The sequence below is a fragment of the Pezoporus wallicus genome, unplaced genomic scaffold (genome assembly GCF_028554395.1).
Source record: "Pezoporus wallicus isolate ANWC-B61680 ecotype Strahan unplaced genomic scaffold, APGP_CSIRO_Pwel_v1 contig_6566, whole genome shotgun sequence".
NCBI lineage: Eukaryota > Metazoa > Chordata > Aves > Psittaciformes > Psittacidae > Pezoporus > Pezoporus wallicus.
In genome coordinates, this window is record NW_026638763.1 from 3,400,085 (window position 1) to 3,425,453 (window position 25,369).

The following is a 25,369-nucleotide window of genomic DNA, read 5'->3' on the forward strand; positions in this document are numbered from 1 at the left end:
TGCTAGACCAGTACCATCTTTAAGCAAATTTTTGTTCCTTATCTATCTACTTTTAGATGACAGTTAGGCTCTACACTTCAATCTTCAGCCAAAATAAGCTTTAGCTGTCTGAGGTCTCAAACTTCTTCACTACAAGGCACAATGTGCAAAGCTTTAATTATTGCTGGTGGCTCTTTCCTAAAGCGTGTTTAACATACGGTCCTAAGGAAACAGTCTTTCTGAAGATACAGGGTCTACATTCTTGTCCACCTCTATCCACTACCATTACAACAAGGTAGAGAAGAGGCAAAATATCTCTATTTTACAGAAAAGAGATGGAAAGTAAGCTGAACTAATGGAGAGAGGGCACGGAATGAGAAATGAGTTTAGTATTAGGCCCTCTTTCCCACTACAATTTGAATGTAGTTATTTGAAAGCCTTCATACAAAAAGCCCAAAGGCACAGAAAATTTACATGACATTTTCCCACTCTGTTACTTCACTTTACAGCATGACAGGAAAAAATTATAGTAAGATAAAGTAATTTGGTCTGACGGCTCAATTTACTAATACTGTATTCCTGCATGGTTTCTGCTATTAGTGGCAATGCTTCCACTTTTGGTAACTGCTGCAGTACAACTTCCCACGTGTGGCACCAATGGACAGAAGCTTGTTAATTCCTTCAAACCTACAGCTTGTTTTATAAGTTTACCCTTGCGCTTGCAGGCTACACACTGGTAAAACTGGACCCTGTGTTACCAAATTCAAAGCTGGTATTTCAATTGCTGCAAAAAAAAACAAATGAAAAGACCCCCTGTGAACTGTATTATCAGCATTAAGAAGTTTTTATCTGCTCTTTTTGATCTAATGCTGGTAAAACTGTTGCAAATTAACTGATAAGTAGAACCTACGCTTTTGTGTGCAAAACAAAAAAGGTAATGGCAATTGCAGAGTTCAAGTACAAATTCTCATCAGCATCAAGTCATTCCGCCAAATATTAACTGGTGTTAAATAGGCAATGGAAAAGTATGCATGAGAGAATATTCCGGCAAGAGCACTTCATAGATACCAGAAAACAAGAAACCTATCCCAACCCAAATGTGGTCGATTGCATGGCTTGACATACTAACTTTGATCTGAAGAGATCTAATTAAGCGGGTTTGACTCTATACATGCAACACAAGCACATCACTACCTGTCTACTGTTCTAAACATGCCAACCAAGAGCTTCCCATTTTATGCAAGAATTACAGCTCCTTTATTATCTGACATGTCACGGTGGGTAAGCCGGAACACAGAATTAAGTCTTGCCTCAACTGAAATACATTTGTCACGTCCACTGTATACATACAAGAGTGACAAATCCTGCATTACACAGGTAGACTGAAGTAAGGCTGCAAGCTTTAGTTCTGATTTACTGTATGTTAAATATTAATGAATTATTAAGGAATCATTCACTGAGGTTTAAACAACACTACCTCTTATGTATTTCTAAAGCTCTGCTAATGTATTTTTAATAACAGATAATTTATAACAATATTAAATCTAAAGTAAATCCTCATTTCAAGCCATAAAAGAAACCTATTGGAGAGTGATGAGATATATACTGTTGGTCTATAATAAGGTCACTTCTTCATTTTATTTCTGCATGATATACCACTTGCGTAGCCAAACCAGCACAGACACATAACACAAAGCTTATAAAGCCCGATCAGGAATAAAAGCAGGGGCCTCTGCAATAGGGTTCTGTGTTGCTTTCCATTCTAACAGTCCATTTTCAAACTGCATTTCCTAATGCTTCTTGTCCTTCAGCAGTGACCTACCGTGTCTGGCTTAATCACTTATTTTTTCTGCTCATTGTTACAGCACAAATAATTTAGTTTTCTGAACAAATAATCTTCTTATTCTAAATGTATCTGAAAATCTATTTTGCAGCTCCAGTGCTTGGTAAATATGGTGTTTAGTACATGCTGTATATTTTCCATGACATGCTTCATAACACTGAGAAGCTTGCTGTTCAAGTGGGTCTGAACCTATGCATACAGTTCATCATGTCGGACCTTACACTGAAGCCACAGAGGGGAAGGACTTCATCAACACTTGGCATGAAGCTCTGGATGACAGAGATACTACGAAATTCATGATAAGCCAACCAAAGGCAGGAAGTGCCTGCACCTGTTCTGCAATAAACCTGCTCGCTTGCTTTGTGAGACTGGGTGCTAATGTCTATTGAGAGCTCAGTGGCTGAAGAAGGCACAGGGTTGGGACATACCAAATGAGACAGTAATGACTGCCACACCTATATCCACAAGAAGACATGCATTTCTCTGTTTCATAAGCACCACTGCACGATCATGAGTCTTAACTAAACCCATCAAACTCTGCTGAGAAACTGGTCTATAAGCATCAACAATCTCAACATACTGCAGGAGTGTTTTGCTCGTATTTCACTCCTTGTGTAACAAACTACTAGAAAAAACAGATTTCTGGCCTTATTCTCTCCTTTGCACACTCAACAAGATCCTCCAACTACTGAAGCCACAAACCAGATTTTAAAAAGCTCTTGCATGACAACTGCTTCTAATTTTTTCACTCTTCCAGCCTTAAGAGTTTATTTCTCTTTGTACCAGCAGAATTTACCAAGTCCTCCCATACTATGAGACCACACCAGCCAGCCCTGCTGAGTAAAGCAAATGAAGTGGAAACCTTCAGAGATCCCACACAAATCTTTCTGAACAGAAGTTTTAATACAATGAGAGTTTTTTTATCTGTGGCAGAAAAGAAGGAAAACCTTACCTAGCCCCTTTCCTAAGGAAACCAGTTTCACTAAGAGGGAGTTGTGAAAAGTGGGAGAGACCAAGAAATCACTGCAGTTACTTCCATTCATGTCACAGGGGTACTCAAAGCATATTCCTCCTAAAGCTCCAGGCAGTGAAATGCTGTGACAACAGAAGTGCCCACAGCAAAGGTCTGTTTGAGAACCAGTTCAGAAGCAGCAAGTTCTTGCATAGAACAGGAATTTTTCTATCAGCATGTCCTAAACAGATGAAGGGTAAGCTCTATCCAAGCCACAGAGGCAGGATCAGAAACTGCCTGTTTTTCTAGTCTTACTTCTTAATAAAAATAAATCTGTTTCTTCCACTGCTCAATTCTAATACAGCATCAGAAAGCTCCATATTAAGTGTCTCTAAAGAGTAGCATCTTTTACCAATCAAGTAACGTAGCTTAGTTTATACTTAGATCCTATTTTAGCTCTTACTTTAGAGATTCTCTTCCTCTTCCCCTCCAAAATGACCATAATTGTACCTATAAAAATACAGAGCATATGGAACGCTTTCCTCCAAGCAATGGAACAGAGTGCCATAAAAGCAATGAACATAAGCAGTTTATTAGAGGTGGATTCCCTGCCCCATCATCTACTCAGAGCTGCTGTGAAATTCTATTGAAGTCATACTGTGCAAGGGTACAAAACAGCTATGAAAGAATTTGCCTGCATTACATAGGGTTTACTGTTAATTGGCTCTTGTACACACACGCAGTACATAAAGACTGCTTTTTTCTTTGTTTAGGAAGTGATGATGTGTTAAGAGGATGTCCTTTGTTGATATAAAGCTCACATCAGGATTGTAATTTGAGTTAACATCTACACGTCATTGACAATGGTGGTCCTGGCTAATTAGTTTCTGTTAGTTAAAAGGGAAATGTGAATGACATTTTCTTAGGGCATAAAGAGAGAAACATTGGCTTACTCAGACTAATAACATCAAGGTGCTAGTTCTTTCCTGTCATATCCACCACATGCTTCTGATCACATTGTCAGATCTGCAATCTCTTACGCACTGGAAAACGGAACCTTCACTCCTCCTTTGATGATCTCTTCTCTCTTAGTATTAACCTGAATGAATCACAGGAAGGATGAACTCATCTAAAATCTGTATTTGAAGTAAAAACTTTGTCTACAGCCTTGCTTCAAGAACAGAGTTAGCCAAACTTTTCTGGTGCACTTGGAAGCAGTGGAGTGTGGAAGAGCCAGCCTTCCATGACTGCCCAGACTCATTTTCTTAATGAACAGCAGAGTATTACTTTTACTGTTTTGCAACCTCCCTTTCAGGCAATGCTTATCCAAACCCTTGAAGCAGCCCTCTCTTTGCCCTCTGCTCCAGAGCTAGTAGGTATGCTATTCCACTTGAAGAAGCCACCATCTACAACTGCCAGAACAAGGAGTGTCATTCTAGTAAGGGATGGGAAAGGAGGACAACTAATTCCTTTGGGCACCCTGGGAAATTCAAGCCACCATCTGCTTTCCATCTTTGCTTTAGTGATTTCTAGGAAATTTCGATAAAGAGGAACCCAAAGTGACGTCTTAAAGTAACAATCTAGTACCTATTCCTCTGACCCCCAAAAGGCAGAGAACAACAGGAAATGCTATGAGCAGCTAGAAAAGCTGCAACACAAGGCTCTTGTCTCCTCTCTGCTCCCTGAGCTGAGATTCTCAGCACAGCAGGGAAGGAAGGAGACAGAAAGGACAAGAAGCAGAAACATCAGTTACATGCCACCTCACATAGGGCATTCTCTGCTGGCAAGGCCTGTCCCATTCCTTCTGGCCTCTGTATCATCTGAGCAGCCTGAAGAGGTCAGCCAGAAAACCTGCTCAGCAAACTGGCTCCGTGATTCAAATGAATTACAACCAGACAACACTGTGATAGCAGCGATATGCATTAAACATGGTACAAATACAGACGATGTCACAAATGTGAGGAAAGGCTCTTCCTGCCATATCATTTCAACCACAGTAAATCAAAAGCTACAATAACAATAAGCAGAATTTGCAACTAACCAGCAGCAGAAGAGGCACTCATTTCTCCTGTGACTTCTACATCTTTACAGTTTGAACTTTTCCTGGCAGTTAGGAATACAGTGAAAGCCTTTGTGAACAGAAGCTCAACACATCGAAAATAAACATGGGTCCTCACACGGAAACAAAAGAGGCACATGAGATCCAGGAAGTAACCTAACAGTCACTTGATGAAGTCTACTATCAAGTAGTCTAGAGGAAAAGGGATAAAATAGCCTTTATTCATGGCACTGGGCTGGAAATAAGAAAAGGGTTTCCTCCATCCGTTTGGATGGAACTCTACTGAAGCTACAGGCTTTTAAAACCCAAAATACCTATGCAGAAAGATATACAATCCAGAAGTGAGGATTTTTTTCCCTACAAAATATAAGGGACCAAACATAAGCAGAAAAGCTGGAGTTTCTCCGGTCACCTGGAAAACAAGCCATGTGATGCACATCTGATTCATCTTTATTAAACACGACAGTAAGAATCCCTTTGCTATTCTACCAGACTCTTACAAAAACCCTCAAGTCAATGGACCATGGCAAAACCAATTTGCAAACTGCAAAACTGGAAAGAAAAGCCCCACTGGTATGAAAATGGAAATAAGTGAAGATGAGAAATATCTCATTGTTTCCGGTTAGAGCCCTGCTCTCACTTCCAGCTGCCTAAACAGCAGAAAACTCTGCCCTTCAACCCACTGCTAGTTCACATCAGCGGAAGAAATTCAAGTCAAGGGATAAAGGTAAACCTGACTGTTAATTGCTTAAAGGTCTGTAAGTCTAGGGAGGGCGCACAGTTGTTAAAGGGACATGGAAAAGGTTCTATCTCAAGTGAAACACATCCATTTTTTATTTACACCCCTAACATAACAAAAGCATCACTTTGCCAGTGCAGTTTTCGCCACTTTTAGCCCAAACAAAATGAAGCATTTCCAGACACACAAAAAAAGAATTTAAAAGCACAATTTCACTAATCTAATAAAGGCATGAAATTTCCTTCCTTGGCTTAAAAATGATGGAATACACATACACTGATACTTAAACATACTGCAGTAATTCTCCTAAAATAAATTCAGGAACAAAACAAAATAAAATCCATCACATGTAAAGGAAGCACGTGAGGCTCTTCCCCTCTGACTGCGTGGAGCTGGACATCTTTCACTTGAGCAGAGTAAAAGAATGGCTTTAATTTCCATCCCCCTTAATAATTTGCTTTAGAACCTTGACAGTGAATTCAAGGAGACAAACCCCACTATTTACACAACATAAAATACCAAATAGGCATTGCCTGCTGACATGTGGCTTAAACCTGGCACCCCACTAGACAACATTTTATGTTGTGCCATCATGTTTGAGGTCCCACTCCTTTAATTCCACTTTTAAATACGTGACCCAATCTAACATCCAGTGTGATTAACAGGAGTCTTTCCATCAAATTCAGAGGGTATTCGGCAGTACCTCCAGAGGCTTTACTCCTACCTGAACATTTTTCATGCAAAGGCAAGTTTTGGAGTTACACCACTGAATTCAATGAACAAGGTCTGGCCTTTGGGCTAACAGAGGAAGCTAGAGCAAGCAGCCTGGCATGCTGTAAGAGAGTTACACTACACCCAGCGAGCCGTCTTCCTAGTATAAAGCCCTCATATTCCCTCAAACACTGATTAAAAATCCAACTTGTTTTTAAATTGGTTAATAAAACAGAACTTCAGCATGGCCTTTGTTCTCTGTCGTTTAGTAAGCCCCTTGAACTTAGAATACTACATGTTCTGTATCTGTGCTTTGAATGAAGCACAAATGGAGACCTTTAAAACCAACTGTTTATTTTGGGTGGCTCAGTTTGGAAGAGTGCATCCACAGAAGTATTTCAAACTGGATATCCCAGACCAGAAATATTAAAACAACATACTGAAATATTCAAAACCTCCTTCATTGGGTCCATGAATTAAGACAGAATTGATACCGATTTACTATACTGATTAATACAAATATACCATTTGATAGCATTTACAAAGTATTGGTTTTCAAGTCTAAACATGTTCTCTGTCAGCAGTTAGAAACAGGAATATTCACATTAGGCACACAACTAAGAAGGAAAAGCATCTTAAAATCTTTCTTTCAAAGACAAGGAAAACAGCCAAAGTAAAATCCTTAATGAAGTGAAGTTGATTGAAATGATCTATTTTTTCATCCAGTCTTAGCTCAGGCCAATAATCCCAAAGCCTGGAAGTCATACTAACCAGTTTGAATTCGAACATCAACTGAAGGGCAATAAGGGCTTTCATGAAAAAGAATGCAGAGTGTAACTGCAATGTTTTGGGAGTCTTCCTACCTTCATTTGTTTTCATCATCATTACTGAAAAATAAACCCGAAGCAAGGTTAGGATTTCTCTTTTTCCTAAAGAGAAGGAAGAAAAAACCCAAACCAACCCAATCAAGTAATAGTGTTGGGTGAGTTAAGGAGGAAATTAAGTTTTGCCGAAACATTTACTTTTTCCCAGAGAAGTATGGAATGAAAAGCTTCATTTGCTTTTAAGCACTGCCTTGAAGAAAAAAATGAATAAAAAGGGAAAACAGTGAATTCCAATTTAGCCAGTTTTCACCATGTTTACTTTGAGTAAAACTGCATCAAGAAACACGTGTGTCTCCAGAAAATGCCAGAATTAAATCCTTATTGATTTCACCTAAAAAAGGCATTTTCCAATCAGCCTGAACAATTAAGATATTGAATAGGCTTTTCAAAAGGAAAAGTAAATTTGGATGTTCATATCTCACTTCAGGATGAATTATATTCTCCCTGTCATTTGTATTTCTGAACAAACTGGATAGTATAACATTCCTGTGGTAACCCTGTGTGCAAAAATGGAGAAGTGGTGGATGTTACCTAGCATGTTGTGGTAAAGTGGACTGTCGTGTCCATGGATAGTAAATGCAGTCATGACTAGCGGGACCTCTACACCTGCAGGCAATTACAGAACAAAAGATGTCATTTGCCATTCACAAGGACATGCACATGCATTCGCCCTTGTCCACACGTGAAAGATGGAAGACACACAGGGAACGATCACTCAGCAAGTACCTATCCATCAGGCCGATGCAGTCCTCAAGACGTGGCCCAATGCACCTGCAGCAAATCCAAATTGAAAATAGGGAGAGAAAGAGAGAAATCGGTTATTTACAGATCCTATATACAGCAGGAATCCCCTCTTTGTCACAAAATCTTAATTGTAATTCTCAAAAGAGACCCAAGTCACCACAAAATTATAGCCTGTGATAAAAACAGGCTTGCAATGGGAACACTAATAGCAACAGCACTCCAAGGTTGGACATATCTTGGCTCAAAGGCAGGTTTCAGTTGCATACGTGGGAGTCATGACAATAGAGCTGCTTTTTCTGGATGTTGTCTGAATCATCAAACCAGTGATTACTGCACAGAAGCTGCTCATTTGCAAGAAGAGACCCCCAGGAGCACAACACAAAACTTTCTTGCTTTCTGTAACTGATGCAATTGTTCATTCTGCTCTAAGCTCCCAGTTCAGGCAACTCTAGTAATATTTTGGAAGCTGACGGTACTTGCATCAGGCAAACCCAAAGATGAACATCCAACAGCAAAAATCAGAGCAAAACAGTATCTGCTGATTCAGGCGTTTTATTCTGCTTTCTTAGGTGCTGCCAAAAGTCCTCCACCTCCAAAAATCAGCAAGCGCTCATCAAACAAAAATGAAGGGAATCACTCTATGCAGCACCACTAAAGCATAACCATAGGGAAAGATACTGCAAAACACAGCTATGCAAGGATTTTCCTTGCCCTCATGACGCACAGTACCTGAAGTGGTGCCCTATGCCCTCTGTGTTCAAATAGCAAGTCAGTTACGTATTTATACAGCACTGTCAGGATTCTCAGAGACTTAAAGTTAAGCTTTTAGGGGTTAAGACAACCTGACACCCTTGTGTTGAATGTCCAGCTAGCGCATCTGCAGCCATGGAGTGTACTGAGCTCTCTGCATTTTAAGGACATGAAACCACTTATTTATCTCTTTTAAGATCCCAGGGCCATTTTATTAACAGGCTCTTTGGCTTTAAGTCCACTATAAGAGCAGGTGATCTGATGCTTTCGTAGACTGAAACTCACTTCTGTTGAGATAGTTAAAATTGAAGGTATGATCCCCAACTCCTTTAAAGTCCTCTATTTTTAGTTTGGCTTTGATAGAGGAATATGCATGTCAAAAAGCTGAAAGAGTTCAAATATGCTCTCATGGGATCTTCTTTCTACCTCACCATCACTTGCCACTCATCAGCTTTTGCTGCTTTTAAATTAGCTGTTGCTCTGCCATTGTAAAATAAACTCAATGAATTCAATTTCCCCTTACCTGCCCATCAGGGAGAGCAGAATGATAGAACCTTACCTCTTGTTTGTTTACTTGAATTCTTATTTTAACATAAAAACTGTGACATGCAAACACAAATTGGAAGGATTTCCTCAATAATGGTTTCCTTCAGCAAATGTGCAGACATGAAAAGGATTCATTAAATACCCAGGTGGCCAGATAATGCATAAACGGAAAGGGAAGATTTAACTGCAGTTCAAAAACTTCATAGAGAAAACTCCTGACGGGTGTTTTTTGAAATGTGAGCTGTCCTTGGCTTCAGGACTTCAGAGTTCAGGACTGTCTGAATGCTAACCAGCCTGAAACGCATCCAGCACGTCTTTCTTTCATGGCATTCTCAGCAATTTGCAGATAACCAGTTCAGTAATGAAGGAGGCTGGAAAAAAGTTGTTCAGATCTTCCATTTCCGAACACGTCAAGAGAAGCTGAGCTCTGACTCTTGCCATAAATAAAAAGAAGGTCCTCTACAAATTAGAGGTCCGAGAGCCCATTACTACTAGTTCAGACAAGTGGCAGACCAACATAAAGAACCTACTGTCTTGGAGGCATTTTGCATCTGTACATTTATTCTGTCTGGCTTTTGGAGAATAGGACTTGGATCCAAGGAGAGAGTGCTGTTTGGACCTCACCTACTCCAAGATGAAATACCACTGATTTTTATTTAAACCTGTTGTCTTCTTCAGTGGATTTCCCAGCCCCAAAATTCCATCCAGGTGCAACTTCCATTATTCCAAGTCATGTTGAACAGCTTCCTACTCTCTGACTGGCTGTCCTGATTACATGCGGTAAAGTACAACACTGAGTAACGGCAATAGCTGTCAGAAAGCTATTTTGCACCATCAAGTCATCAGTTATTTTTCCTCTGGAAGTAACTTCCTTGGTTTGAGGATTTTTGACAAAAATCACACACAACATTGGTACTCCATATACCCCCCAGGGTTCCTTTTTCTGCTTGGATTCTGGATGATACTTTCACTTCCAAGTTGCTCTGTAAAATGAGCTCATTAACTAATACATGCCAATTTACTAATGATATATTCAGTACCATAGAACAGTCCAATACAACTTATACAATATCATTACACTTGGAGCTGATCTTGGCTTCACAGATAATCATCCCCTAAAAGAAAATGACAAGTTAAGATAGTATTAAAAACTGGAATAACTAATGTTTTTGCCTGAAACAATCCTTTTCCTCTCAGTCACAAATACTGTCTTTCAGCAATTTTCATTAGGATTGAAAGGCAGGGTCTGAACTGTTCACAGATGTGGAGCACTGAAGCCATTTGCAGTCAGATGAAGTCTCAAAAATCTTTGCCATTAGAAACAATCACAGAATGGTTTGGGTTGGAAGGGACCTTAAAGCTCACACAGTTCCAGCTCCCTGCCACATGCAGGTACACCTTCCACTAGAGCAGGTTACTCAAAGCAACCAGACTGCACAACTTCTCAGATATGATGGATAGTGGCTTAGCCACTTCATCCACCAATTCCCTCAGGACCCATGGATGCATCTCATCAGCTCTCACGGACTTGTGCACCTTCAGGCTCCTTAGATGGTCTCAAACCTGATGGTTTGATGGGTGGTTCTTCATTTCCCCAGTCCCCACCATTATCTTCTGTGACTGGGGTAGTGTGGCTGGAGCTCTTGTTGGTCAAGACAGAGGCAAAAAAGTCACTGAGTATCTCAGCCTTCTCCATGTCCTGGGTAATCAGGTCTCCCGTTTCCTTCCGGAGAAGATCCACATTTTCCCTTATCTTCCTTTTATCCTCTACGTACCTATAGAAGGTTTTTTCTTGTTGCCCTTGATGTCCCTGGCCAGATTTAATTCTATCAGGGCTTTAGCTTTCCTAACCTGATCCCTGGCTGCTCAGACAATTTCTTTTTATTCCTCCCAGGCTACCTGTCCTTGCTTCCACCCTCTGTAGGCTTCCTTTTTGTGTTGGACTTTGTCCAGGAGCGTCTTGTTCATCCTTGCAGGCCTCCCGACATTCCTGCCTGACTTCCTCTTTATTGAGATGTGTCACTCCTGAGCTTGGAGGAGGTGATTCTTGATTATTAGCCAGCTTTCTCGGGCCCCTCTTCCCTCCAGGGCTTTATTTACCCCACGGTACTGTACCAATCAGATCCCTCATGAGGCCAAATCTGCTCTCCTGAAGTCCAAGGTAGAAAGCTTTCTGTGCACCATCCTCACTGCCTCTAAGGATCTCAAACTCCACCATTCTAAACAAAATTGATTATACAACAGCATAAGCAGATTAACTCTGAACCCTTAGTTCTGGTGATGACCAGTCATGCAACTACTGCTATGAATAGTCAACTGAAAACCAGGCTGTTACTTAGCTAACAGGAAGAGATTTCCAATAGTGACAATAAGAAAGTTGAACTGGGGCAGGAGACTGGGGAACCTTTTGCATCAACAAAATATTAATAGTTCCTTATTCAGAGTTTATTGTCATTAAATTTGTAGTATTTTTTCCTATGAAATTCATAATGCCTTCCTAAAAACACACCTAACCCTTAGGGGCAAGGCAGTACTTCTGCCTTCAAATCCCTTCTGGGCCACACACATTGATAAGGTTCCCATGATTTCTTTGGTCTTGGCTTAGAAGGAAAATAAAGTTTTGAGGAAGAGTAATACACTTCTTCCAAAAAGCTGTGTGAGAAAATTACTTTCTATGAGGAGGAGAGGTGTCCAGTGAGAACTCCCACTTGTGTCAAATGCTATTATATAATTAGCATTTTATGTCTGTGAAAGTGCTCCATTTTGGCTTGCTCTGCAACAAGAGGTGCCAAGTGCTGTCTGACTCTTGAATTAAATGGGACAGCTGTCCCACATGCCCCGGATCTGCTCCAGACTGGCTTCAACTAGCTGATGTTTAGCCTGGGGATGTAAGGCCAAGAGCATAGCTGTTACTTCCAAGGAAGTCACTCCTTGATGGTTCTCCTAGTCAATGCAAGATCATTAACAGGGCTGGATAATTACACACCTATTAACCAAAGCAGCCATTATTGTTGAATAAGGGAGGAGAATGGTCTAGGGTGTAAAGCAATCATCTGCAAGGACCATGATGAAATATGGTAAGACGCTTCCAGGAAACACAGGGATGGAACAGACATCTTCCCTGGTGACAGCAACAGGTAGGGGTGACTAGAAACAACATATGGGAACAACCCATTCTAGCAAGCAGCCAGATTCAAAGAAAGCAGCACTGCAGGAATGAGATAATACCACACCAGGAGCACTGCTCTGCAGCAGCTCAACACTTTTTGATGATTATCCAAGCTGCACTGAGAGGGCATCAGTTTTATTCCAGCAACTGATCTGACAGAGAGGAGAAAAGACATGATAGATAAAGCAGAACTACAGTTTCTCTGTACCATTCAGTCATGAGCCAAATATCAAGATGTGTTCCCTCCACAATCTATCTCACTGAACAATCCTGACTGAGGGGAATTTAAATACTAATTTTTAAAGGAAGGGTATGAAACTAGAGAATTCTGTATTGAAGGAGAAAAGGAACAAGAGTTTGCCTTCTCTCTGTGGGCACATTCAGCCCCTGACAACATTGGCAAGAAGAGATGGACAACCCGTAAGACTCAGACATCTTGGGCAGTCATTAATGTAATCACATACCAGAAAGTCTTTAGGAACACCAGAAAAAAAGACCCAAGTACATCCAGACTTGGGGGGTGGTCATGTATTGTTTTTATGAGGGATAACTAAATACCTAAGAATAGATGCAATAACTCTTTAATAAGAGCATGAGGATTTCCATGATGAATAGTATTTTACTCATGGCAAAGGGATAGCTCCTCATCTAGGAGATAACCACACCTTTTCCTATGTAACCTGGGTGTGAAACCTCTGGCCCTTTCACTAGTGGCAGTTTATCAGTTCTCTGGGGTTTGACACACAATGCTAGATGAGACATTCTTCTACGTTACCAGCTGCAGAAAATAAGAAGGGATAACTGCAAGTTCAAGGCTTAAATGATAACAAAGGAACACTGTGTCACCAAGGGTTGCCAATGAATACCTGCTACAACTGCCTAATGCTTTTCCTGTTTGTTTATGAACTTGAACATCAGATTTTCATCACAAGACATAAAAGTCCTCCTTCTTGATCCTGTTCTATCCAGGGAGATAAAAACAAGTAACACTTGCAAACTACTGATGCCTATGAAGAAGTGGAAAGGCATGGAAAACATTCTGCTCTCTTTCTGGACTAAGAGAAACAGTTGTGACATAAAGATTAGTAACACTTAGACCTCCCTAGAAAAGAGGGGGGAATGAGACGTAGTATTGCCTCCTTGTCTTCTGAGAGCCCAGCAGAGCTGCAAGGCACTTCTTAAGTAGGGTGGACAGTAAATCTATCATAGACTGCTGGGCTTGTCAGACTTGATCAGAATTGTCACTTACACCATTTATTAAAGCCAGGACCAGAGCTCCTGAAGTGAGCTCATCTTTTCATATTGTTTCTTTTTACTTTCCTCTTCCACAGTAGCATTTTTCTTATTGCATAACTGATTTAAAGGGTCTGAGAGGAAGACAAATCTGCAACAGACCCTGGCTGTGTCTTTGCGATCTCACTTTCATTTCCCTAATGGCTCTATTGTAATTAGATTTGCAAAACCAGAAAAAGGTCTCATTTTGAATGGCAACAGCTGTTGACATCAAGATTACATTGAATAATTTACTGGTTTAATTTTAGCTGCTAAACAATAAGAGCCTCTTGTTGAAGATTATTTCACTGTCTAAAGTTTGCTCTTTTTTTCCCCTGGCTGCCTTTCCCTTCCTTTGTTCCATATGCTGGACAGACACCACCAACCATCTCATCAAAAAAACCCCAGCATTTAACTTGTGTGGCCCATACAAAACAATAGTTGTGTGACTACTATTATTTTGTGGCATAGATCCTTAATTTTGGCTCAGATACATGGGCTGTATATTTCCAAATGGAACAAGTGATTTTAGGCACTTAGACAGCACTTGAGAAGCTGACGTTCAGAATCAGACTCCTGTACAAAGCCTGGTTTCAGAAAAACCCTTTGCATCAGTCCCCATATGAGAGAAAGAGCATTAACGCTTCCATCTCACAGCAGTGCTGCCAGGTTAGTTCACCAAAAGCAAGGAGCAGAGACGAAAATTCTGTCAACAAGTGAATACCAAAAATAAAGGCATTTTACAGGCCTACACTGAAGTGTCACTAGCAGCATTTGCTACAAACCTGTGGTAGGTAGAAGGAGAGCTAAGAGCACTGCTGTGAAAAGCTGTTCTCTGTGGTTTTCAGAAGGGCTTTAAGCTTTTTTCCTGATAAACTGCTGGACATTCATGACTAGAACCTGAAAGTCATGAGACCCCTGAAAATCAAAGGTCACACTACTGCTGCACACACTGTTTTCAGGAGCGGGACAAGTGCTTTACCCATTCAAACTGTATGTAAACAATCATGTGCTATAAGCAGTAAAGGGGATGGCTCACTTGACAGAACTGGCACTTACCCTTGGGTGCAGTTTGGATGACACGGATGGCACTCACGATCCTCATCAGCATATTTGAAAATGAAGCTGTTGGCCCCCTGTAAGCCATCAGGACATTTTTCCACACAATTTGGACCATCCTTAAAATGGAAGCACTTTGTGCAGTGGTCAGGTCCCTGGAGACATGGAAGGAAGAAATGCAGTGCATTCAAGTTACTCTGTCTCTTCCTCCTGCGCTAGAATTTGCAAGTCCTCGACTGGCGGCACACTCAGCAACAACTGTTAATAGCACTTATTAGTTAGAGTTGGAAAGGATTACCTTAAAGATCATCTAGTTCCAAGCCCTCTGCTATGGACAGGGACACCTCCCACTAAACCACGTGACCCAAGGCTCTGTCCAACCTGGCCTTGAACACTGCCAGGGATGGAGCATTTACCACTTTGTTGGGCAACCTGTTCCACTGCCTCATTACCTTCACAGGGAAGAACTTCTGCCTTATATCTAACCTGAATTTCCCTGGTTTAAATTTGAGCCCATCACCCTTTGTCCTATCACTACAGTCCTGATGAAGAGTCCCTCCCCAGCATCCTTATAGCCCCCTTCAGATACTGGAAGGCTGCTATGAGGTCTCCACGCAGCCTTCTCTTCTCCAGGCTGAACAGCCCCAATGTTCTCAGCCTGTCTTCATATGGGAGGTTCTCCAGCCCCCTGATCATCCTCGTGGCCCTTCTCTGGACTTGTTCCAAGAGTTCCATGTCCTTTTTATGTTGAGGACACCAGAACTGCACACAATACTCCAGGTGAGGTCTCACAAGAGCAGAGTAGAGGGGCAGGATCACCTCCTTCGACATGCTGGTCACACTCCTTTTGATGCAGCCCAGGATAAGGTTGGCTTTCTGGGCTGTGAGCACACACTGAAGCCAGTTCATGTTCAGTTTCTCATTAACCAACACCCTCAAGTCCTTCTCCACAGGGGCTGCTCTGAATCTCTTCTCTGCCTAACCTGTAGCTGTGCGTGGGATTGCCCTGACCCAGGTGTAGGACCTTAACACTTGGCTTTGTTGAACTTCACGAGGTTGGCACTGGCCACCTCTCAAACATGTCCACGTCCCTCTGGATGGCAAACAAGCACCGAATAATCTGTATGGTTCATTTAAGATGCATGAAAAAAATTACCTATTGAAACAACCAAAAAGGCTAACCTAAGTTTGAAACAAACAAACCCCCAAACGTATTGTTCAACTTAACTCAGAAATTGAGACAAAATTCCATACTTTTTTTCCACAGGGAAATAAAAAAAAAGGAAATGGAAACTGCAAAGCTGCAGTAGAACAGGACAGAGCTAAGTATAAAGAATGACAGCAGTGATAAAGAGGGCACTCAAATCACAGCTGCATGCTAGCTCTCATCTAAAAACAAAGTCTGTCTGTACCACTAAGGCATTAAAACAACTCAGGAAAGAAAAGGAAAACTTTTTAAACATTTTCTAAAGGGGGCCGATCCAAGCAAGTTTATTCCCAGCACCAATTTAACATGAGCAGAATTCTTTCCCTATATGCAGAGATTGCATATTTTCTGCTTTTGTTGACGTTAATTTTCAATAGCTGTTTTAAAGTCTGTAAGCAGAAAATGCCTGTGCTTCAGCACTCTTTAACCAGCCAGCCCATAACACACCAAGGTTTGTTCTTACCGGCCCGTAGCATGTGATCATGTTTTCTTCCATCTTTTCGCACTGGGGATCACACTCCACACAGACAGAACCATTTGCAAATTCCCGAAATTCCCTAGGAAAATATTTTGCAGGCGAGTCAGGAGAGAACAGAAGCAAGACTGAAACTGGGATGGAAACTGAGACAAAATGGCTGCTCTTCAGCAAGTGGAAATCACTTCAGCTGCGTGCAGGTGAGCAGACTGCACAGCTGAGATCACTTCTGTTAATGACATTATGTTGCTTTGCACCAGCTGAAAACCTCACTCACAGGCAGGTGAAGCAGAAGGCATCTTGTTTGCCAGTATAAAACTATAGTAGGGTTTTGCCCTCTTAAGAAATAAGGACACCATTAATAGGACAAAGTAACTCATTTCTGGATTTTTATCTATGGAATTGTCACTCCTGCTCAGGTTCAGGAAGCCACTTGTTATATATTGGACACCACTATAAGGCAGGAAAGGATTAGAAAGAGCACTGATCCACAGTGCTGCGCTTGTTTTATTTAGTTTTCTATGAATACTCTCTTTTTAAAGCCCATTCTCTAAAAGGCTTGTAACTTATTCAACAACACTTCCAGATCGAAGTCTGAATCTATAAAACCTCAAAACAAATCCTTTTGCTCCATTAGAAACTATCATCTTTTTATTAACCCCTTACAGGGGGTGGGAAAGTAGTGATAGCACGTGGGATTTCTTCCTTCAAACACCAGGTAGCTCATTTTAGCTGCCAGTTACAACTCACAAAAAAACCTATAGCACCCTCTCAACACAATATATCCCTCTTCTAGGCTGAGATAAATTAGCATGTGAAAAGGTTGTTTTTTCTCCCACTAACCATGGACAGAATCTATGCACCTAGCTCAGACTGGACACACCAAAGCTTTGTAGATGGATCCCATCTCATTGCATTAACTAGTTAAAATATTTGTATTAACCAGTTAAAAGATGTGCTGCACACTCACAGCGGGCTCCAGTAATATCCAGGTAAAGGGTGAAGGCCTCTGTGCTTAGGTTATGGATGCTCCTTTACAGCCACTAGGTTCTATTGCAACAATACAGCTAAGTAAAACCCCTACTTGCACTACTGTGCAAATGAGCACACCCTTCCCTGGCTTTTTTTGCATGCATTCTCCAGATCGAAGAGCTTAGGAAGTCTTCCATGTTATATGGGAGTTCATTTTATACTCTTTCCTTAACAGTTACACAAGTTGGCATCCAGTGAAGGAAAAGAAAGAGAACAAAACCATATAGTGACCTTATTTTCAAATAACAGTTTGAGTTGAAAAAGATAATTAATACCATTTAGGTTTTTTATCTTGACTTTAGAAGAGGTGTTGGGGAACTTGCTATGCTGTTAGACATGGATTGAAATTCCACCTGCTCCACTCCACAGCCTAATTATGAATTTCTGCTGCTGCAGCTAATATAAGCAGTTCAGTTCTATTTTGTCTGTCATGAGGCCAATTTCTCATTCCTACATACTGGCTGTACCATATGTAGGAATTCCCCTACCCATCCTCCAGAAAAGATGGTGCACATGCATGAGCAGCAGAGGGAAAGGAGGGGAGAACTCATGCTGGGTTTAGAGTTGTGTGTACACATACATAGTGCATTATGAAAAGAGAGTGTTTCTACTTTGGGGTCCTTATTTAGAGAATTTCTCTATCAAATGCCTAGATCTAACTCATCTGAAAGAACATAAGTGTATGTGTTTTGGAACAGGAATGTTTATTCAAGTAGGGCTAAATGGTGGGGGCTTTTTTGTGTAAGTCTTCACCTAAATCAAAGTGTTCACATCATCAGCAATGCAAAAGGTGCAATAAACTTGATGCTGCATGGAAATTTTAGCAGAATACTAAGTAAAACCTTCCACACAAGTTCAGATTAGGAAATCTTTAAAACTCATCCCATAATACATTTCACTCAAAATCAGTACTACTGGCAATGGAGACAGATATTGATTAATTTTAAACCAAAATAACTTACTCACTGAAGGCCTGAACAATGTAATCAGCAACTTGAAGGCAACGTGCAAGAGAAGTATCTTACCCATCATACAGGTTACAGGAGTCTATGCAGGTCCTGCCTCTGATGAAGCGCTTGCAGGAGAGACACTGGTCTGGGCCTGGCCCCCAACAGCCATCACTTGAGCATAACTCATTACACACCATTCCATCAGCAGCTGCAGAGAGTGAGGATACTGTCATTAACTTACACAGTTCTCTGAGATCCAAAGGAAACCACTGCATTCAGCATTCTGCCATACTCAGAGAAGTACATGGAATGTTCAGATTTCCCAGAAACAGAGTAGAGAAAAAGCACATAACTGTCATGATACCACTACAGAAACATACTGTGCACTCACAGTTTGAATTCTATCACTTCTGGTTTCTTTCCTTTCAGAAAGGATTTAGTAGAATGAGAAAAAGGTTTAAGAGAGGGCTGCAAGGATGAGCTTCTATACCAGAAGTAAACAAATAAGTAGCCTTAGTTATGGGTGAGAAAAGAACATGATAGAGGTTTATAAAATTGTGAATAACAGGAAGGTATGTAAGCATGAAACAACTGCTCACTGCTTCTTCCAAGTCCCTCAGGGGCATTCAAAACAACAGGAACCCAACAGGGTTCAAAACTGAGAGTTTTCATCACAGAAAGTATAGATCAAGCTGCAGAATTCCCTGACACATGAAAAATGCCAAAAATCTAAAGGATTTGAAAAATCAATTGTCCAAATCCACTGAAGGGCTATGAACCTAAAACATAAACCACTACCTCTGAATTGGAGGACTTCCTAAAATAACATTTATGGATGCTGGGGAGAAAGACGAAAGAAAGTCACCATTAACTGTGATTTTTAATTGTTTATTGCAAAAGCACCTGAAAGTGCCATACAACCGTTATTATAAACCCCCAAATAAATCATGAACAAAGGGGGAAAGGGAAAGGTTGTTTCAAACAGTGTAACTAATTCTGTATTTTACATCAATTCTCCCCTACATAAAATCTGGATGACTGTGACAGATGGAGAAAATGACCAAAGAGCAAAAGGAAACACAGGTAAATCTCCCCAGCATCTGAGTGAAGTCTAGCTGTGCACTGTCAGACAATCCCTGGCACGTGAAACTGTAGGTCTCTTCATCTGAATTCACTCTTGCACAATGGAATGTTTTATGCAGATGGATTACATACTAGACTTGAGTAGATGAAAACCAGCAAAGATCTGAAATATCAGATATGGAAAATACATAAACATTTCTTTAATTTTGGAGACAGCTTGAGGGGAGTGTCAAATAAGAAATTAATAGTAGGTTTGCTGATAGAATTCTACCACCCCCACCAATGCTTCAGCAACAAAGACGTCCAGTTGGGAACAAACACATGCGCCTGAACAATTAAAGAGCACACTATGTTTTATTACCTGAGAAGCACAAAGCCCTTCTAAATCACAAGAGCCAGCAGAAAGATGCTTTCTACTCTTCACCGCATGTTTAAAAACTGGTTATTCTGTGCTGTGGTGTGTATAATGTCTGACATTTGAACCACTGAATGCCTATCAGAGTAGCTTACTGCTCAGGAGAGCATGCTGCTTCATACAGCACCTCATTCCTTAACCACTTTTCATCATCCAGCATAAGCCCTATCTTTCTCATCTATATAGCATGCCTAGTCTATATGTCCTCCTCTACTTCCAACAAGGCAATTCCTGAAACACCTTTTGCCTGCTGACATGTAGGAAGTTCATGTCACACTGGCAGGGCGCTTTCCTTTCATACATATGAGCTGTTCTACCCTTGTCACCCTGCTTTTTGACCACTGAATTTATTACAAAGCACTTAGAAAAAACCATGCAGCACCTGTATGCATGGTTCCTCTCTCCTAGCCCATGAAGTGACTAGGCAAGAAGAGTGAAACTTCTTCCATGTTTCCCTTCTTCTTGCAACAGGACATTCTGCTTTATTGAGACTGAACATGGCAGATCCTCACCTACTTGTTTGGTTTTCTGCCTAGAACAGTTCCAGAATTCAGGATATTTCACCTTTACACCCTTATAAGCAGCACAGAAGCCAACCAAAAATTTCATGTCCTCCAGTTCTTGCAGATCAGTGATCCAAGAACCAGACGTTTGCCAGCATGACTTCTAGTTGTACATGGCTCTGCTGTACAACACGTGTAATTCAGCAGGAAGAGGAGCACTATCTTATTCAATACTATACAGCAAATAACTTTGGACATGAAAAGCCTGCACACTCATGTTTTATCAAGGCGGGAACGCTTGAATACATATATATATATCACACTCATTTTCTTAATGACAACATCCAGGTGGTGTTCAGAAGTATCTTTTTGATTCTTCTTTTGCCTCAAAGCTCAAAGCAGGTGTAGCCAAACATGACACAATTAAATGTAGGAGTAACTCCAGGTGATCATTTAATTTCCTTTTAAGTGTATTAATTATCACAGATTCCAGCACAGCAAGAGAAACCTGCACTGTTTAGCATGCCATTTCACAGAGCTGTCTCCTTTTCTTCCCCTGAGCTCTGCTGTACATCAGGAGTCATTCTATTGCAGTCAAAGGAGCTACACTATACAAAGTCAGTATCAGCAGAGACCAAAAATCCAGCTTTTCATTATTGTCCTAACCTCCTTTTAAACAACGTTTTTAGAAGAACTAATAGATGTCAGTAGTTCCACTGTGCTGCCACTGACTGAACTTCACAGAAATCAAAGGAACCAGGCAAAAGCTTTGCATTACCAAATGCTACATGTGTAGCTCACGCAGTTCCTTTTTGCACGTACTTTTAGACATCTTGCGCATCTCAGTCTCCTGCTGACTCCGTGCAGTACAGTTCAGGAGGCGCACTGACTTGGTATTAAAGGCTGGTTTGGCCTATTTCATGTACATTACCTATAGAAGGAGCTAGGAAGAAGTTCTGGATGATACAGCTGGATATTTTAGGGGAACCCCAGCTATGCCTTAGGATACAGAGCACACCTGAGGGCTCCTTCAGAATCTTCCAATCTCCCTTGATCTCACCTAATCACATGGTGACCTTGACTGACCAGAAAAATCCATGAATCCTGCCTCATGCTGCCTCCCACAGGGACAAGTTGGGATTAACAGACACTAGGCAAATGAAAACCAGCAAAAAAAAAAAAAGCAAAACCAAGAAAACAAAAACAACCCCCAAAGCTACCACAGCTCCATGTAAGCAAGTTTTTTCTATGAATTGCTTTCTTTTCTAGTAGTCAGTGACTCACTTCAAGTACATGGTACGCGATAAATAAACATACCCTGCTTTGGAGATTGCTTTTTTGAAGATCTCAGTTTCAGTCTTAAAAGTATTTGCGATCCCTCAGATTTTGTTTTACACACTCTTGCCATTGAAAGGCAGTTTTCTGTTTGCTTGCTCACCTTTCTTGTAACTTGAACCTGCGCTTTTGTTACTAGTGATTTCCTTTCTTTTCCCTGTTCTTAGCTGTCAGAGTACTCTGGGATCAGAATTCGTTTACACACCCAGACACATAATATTGCTGTGAAATATCCCTTCAAATAGCAAGTGATTCTATTACAAGGTAGCTCAGAAAATACACTGAGTAACCTTATGCAAATAGAGAGCTTTTCAGTACAGAAAATCAGGATTACTCTACTGAAATCTGGCCAACGCAGCACCTGTAGTCTATGAAAAATGCAATTAAAAAACCCCCCATTATTTCCTTCTGCTTATTTCTAACTCATAGAAATGTTTTTACAAATGAAACTTGGCAAGAAGCAAGTGGGGTTTTTTGACAACTGATAAACACCCGTTATGCTTGTCTGTCTTCCTCCTCTTTAATTATAGGGATGGCTGAAAAAATATTTCAATTTTGAACACATTATTTAGCATTTCCATGGGTTGAGAATGTTCTGAAGCTCCAGCATACAACAGGGCCATATGTGGAATGAACGCACAGTAATGCTTTTGACAGGAACTCATTCCCATTGGGAGTTTTAGAACAAGTGTTCATTCTTTATTAATGGGGTCACACAGGTTAGAAACAGAAAGGTTCCATGTTTTTCCTAACCTAGACAGAACACAAGAAAATCTGCTATCTAAAAAGGAAGAATTATGGTCATCTGCCTATAGAGTTATGGGCCTGTTCCAAAGCTCTGGGAACTCTAGGAAAAAGCTTTGCAGGTTTCAGTTAGCATCATGCCAGGTAAGGAACGGAATCATTCATACAAGTTGCTAATTGGAGGCAAAAGTGACAAAATTCATAACAATCACATCTATAGCAACCTTTGCCTAGAAAGGTTTCTCTGTACATTGCAGATGTCACTAAAGATGAAAGGTATTACTTAAATAACTTGGTATAAAAGAAGATTATTTTTTTTGCTACATTTCTTTTGTGTGCACTCATATTGAACATGAGTCACCTCTGACTGTTCCATAAAAATAACACATGCTGGGAAAAAAAAGGCAGATTCTTCCCTTCAGTAGGGAGCAACAGTAAAATCTACCTACTAGAGCATATGATGTAGCAAATAACTCCACAGTCATTCTTTCTGCATTAGTAATATTCATAACAAACTGACTTTAACATTACACTTTACAGTAGTAGACAAAAGTCTTCATTAGAGGAGAGCTTCATGCACTGCATTTTAGACAAACGCTCTCCAATTGATTTCCACTTGACTGCCCATGGCAGGTGGATTGGAACTGGATGATCTTTAGGTCCTTTCCAACACAAACCATTCTGTGATTCTATGATTTATCAGTTTGAAGATCACAGAATTACAGACTGGTTTGGGCTGGAACGGACCTTAAAACTCATTCAGTTCCAAACCCCTGCCACAGGCAGGGACACCTTCCACTAGAGCAGGTGCTGGAAGATTTAAAGAAAACCCTCCCAAATCCCTGTCTGTTGGCCTTTTCTGAAAATCGAAGATGTTTCAGAGGATGCTGGACAAATGCATCTGGCCCTAAGGAACAGTTCACCCTTCCTCCACATAACTGGGAGCATTTCAGTTAGACATCTAACCTGCAGCAGAACCCATTTAACCCCAGAGAGATGCTGACTGGCAGGCAGAGTTGAAGCAGCAGGATCGCTCTTCTCATCTAATGCTGGCTCTCAAAAAGCTACAAAATATTAATCCATTCACATAGATGTGCATAGAGAGAGAAAGCCACTGTTCCCCATGAAGGTTCAGGAAGTCAAAGACACTGTCTTCTGATGGGAGTGACCTGGCCACTAGCCTACATTCATTACATACAGTCCATTTAACAAACACAGATTAGAGTCCATTTTTAAAGCTAATACCTTGGTACTGCAGCTTACATTGTGACTCCTTTAAAATGAAATGAATGAGATCTGTTTTCCTCAGGAAGATCCCCTTGGTGTTACATTTCGTGAGATACCTTTAGGAGATTTTTTCCTTCCTGGAAAAATAATGAATCTCTATTCTAACAAACCCTCCATAACCTAAAAGTCAAACTTTACATTTCCCCTTTGTGTGCATACATACTGACAAGACATGCAGTGCAATAGGACGATGTGACAGCACATCCAAGTTTCCAATTGCCCTGGAAGCCCATGTTTCAGCAGTTGCGGCTGCTTCAAAGGGACTCAAACTTGTGATCACAGGAAAGGGCAAGGAGGTCTTTGACAAAGGAGTCCTGACAACTAATATGGGAGTATCTTCCCAACTACCGTGTTCAGCTATGTCCCCAAGCTCTCAAAAACAATGAAACAAATGGAACACTATTCCACAAAGAAAAAGCACATTATGAAGCTCCCTATTGAGTAGTTTTCCATTGTCTTCTATCATACTGTAAGTTGCAGACAGTTTGAAGCAAAGTGGCAGCTTTACTGTATGAGCCATGAGTCCTATGTTCAACTTTATTTCTGCCTATTTTATTTTTATACTAAATCTCTAGGAATTGCAGTGAGCTGGTTGTCTTTCTATCAAATGATGATCATTATCATACAGCTATAGGCAACTTGCTGTTAGAAAACATCAAATAGCACCAAGAGCAAGATTTTCTTCCAGAGTCAGCAAGTTTTGATATGGCAGAGAGGAAACCTCTGGAAGGTCCTCAGGGTCACATATCTCCCAGCAAGATGGGACCACAAGGATCTTGGAATGCAACCACAGAGACTCTTGCACAGTCATCTAGACCTTGTGCTTTTTCAGACAGATTCTGTTCTGTCAGCCCAAGAAATTCCTTACATGAAATCTCAAAGGGCTAATTCTTCCTCTCATGACATACAAAATACACTTGTTACTAGACTGCTAGCACAGAACTAGCTTCCTCCTCACACCTTGATCCTATTAAACCCCAACCCCACTTCAGAGGAAAGCAGCTAGCAATCCACTGTCCCTGGGCAGATGTAATTCTCTTTCTTGGCAACACCTCTATTTGCCAAATAATATACCATTTCACATATATTTTAGTTTCTATGTGGGGGCAGAAAAAACAGACTGCAAATCATCCGCAAACGCTCTAGCTTTCAAGACTGAAGGCACTAGCTGTTCATGGGAAGTCAGGATCTTTCCTCCAAGTTTCAGAGGAGCTGATTGGGCCAGAAATGGCATACTGACTCCTTGCAAGGCTGATCTTATCTAATGGTCAAATAAGATTCACACTCAGAACTCAAAACAAAGAAAAAGCCTTGAGACAGAACAAATGAAAAACAAGAGAAGAGTAGCCATTAAGATGATACAAAGCTCATGGATGTTGAGAAACTGGGGCTAATTCAGAACCAGATGAAGTTGGGAGTGTTGACAACAGAGACTTTGCAGCCTTCTTTGGTCCTGCAACTGATTAACTCATTTCATTATTCAGGACTGTTCTTGGCCTCTTCATCAACGCTTCATTCCTACATGCCATTATCAGCACATGATAATCATCTTTGATTTGATGACATTCAGTCACCTCTGGATGACAAAAGAAAGCTATGCTACTCTCAACAGACAAATCACTTGGATTCAT

General features: G+C 40.8%; 1 protein-coding gene across 7 annotated transcripts in view; it reads right to left on the minus strand.

The window, feature by feature from the left end:
- The window catches only part of ERBB4 (erb-b2 receptor tyrosine kinase 4), a 606,677-nt gene that overhangs the window by 134,125 nt on the left and 447,183 nt on the right, over positions 1-25,369 (minus strand). For 2 of the 7 annotated variants that reach the window (XM_057412354.1, XM_057412356.1), the window contains exons 13-17: positions 18,447-18,579; positions 16,378-16,471; positions 14,708-14,862; positions 7,894-7,938; positions 7,699-7,773 (exon numbers count right to left, since the gene is read on the minus strand). In XM_057412354.1, coding sequence (XP_057268337.1) covers positions 7,699-7,773; positions 7,894-7,938; positions 14,708-14,862; positions 16,378-16,471; positions 18,447-18,579 — 502 coding nt within the window. The remainder of the gene's footprint in view (positions 1-7,698; positions 7,774-7,893; positions 7,939-14,707; positions 14,863-16,377; positions 16,472-18,446; positions 18,580-25,369) is intronic. The other 5 variants (XM_057412357.1, XM_057412360.1, XM_057412358.1 and 2 more) reach the window with 3 other exon arrangements.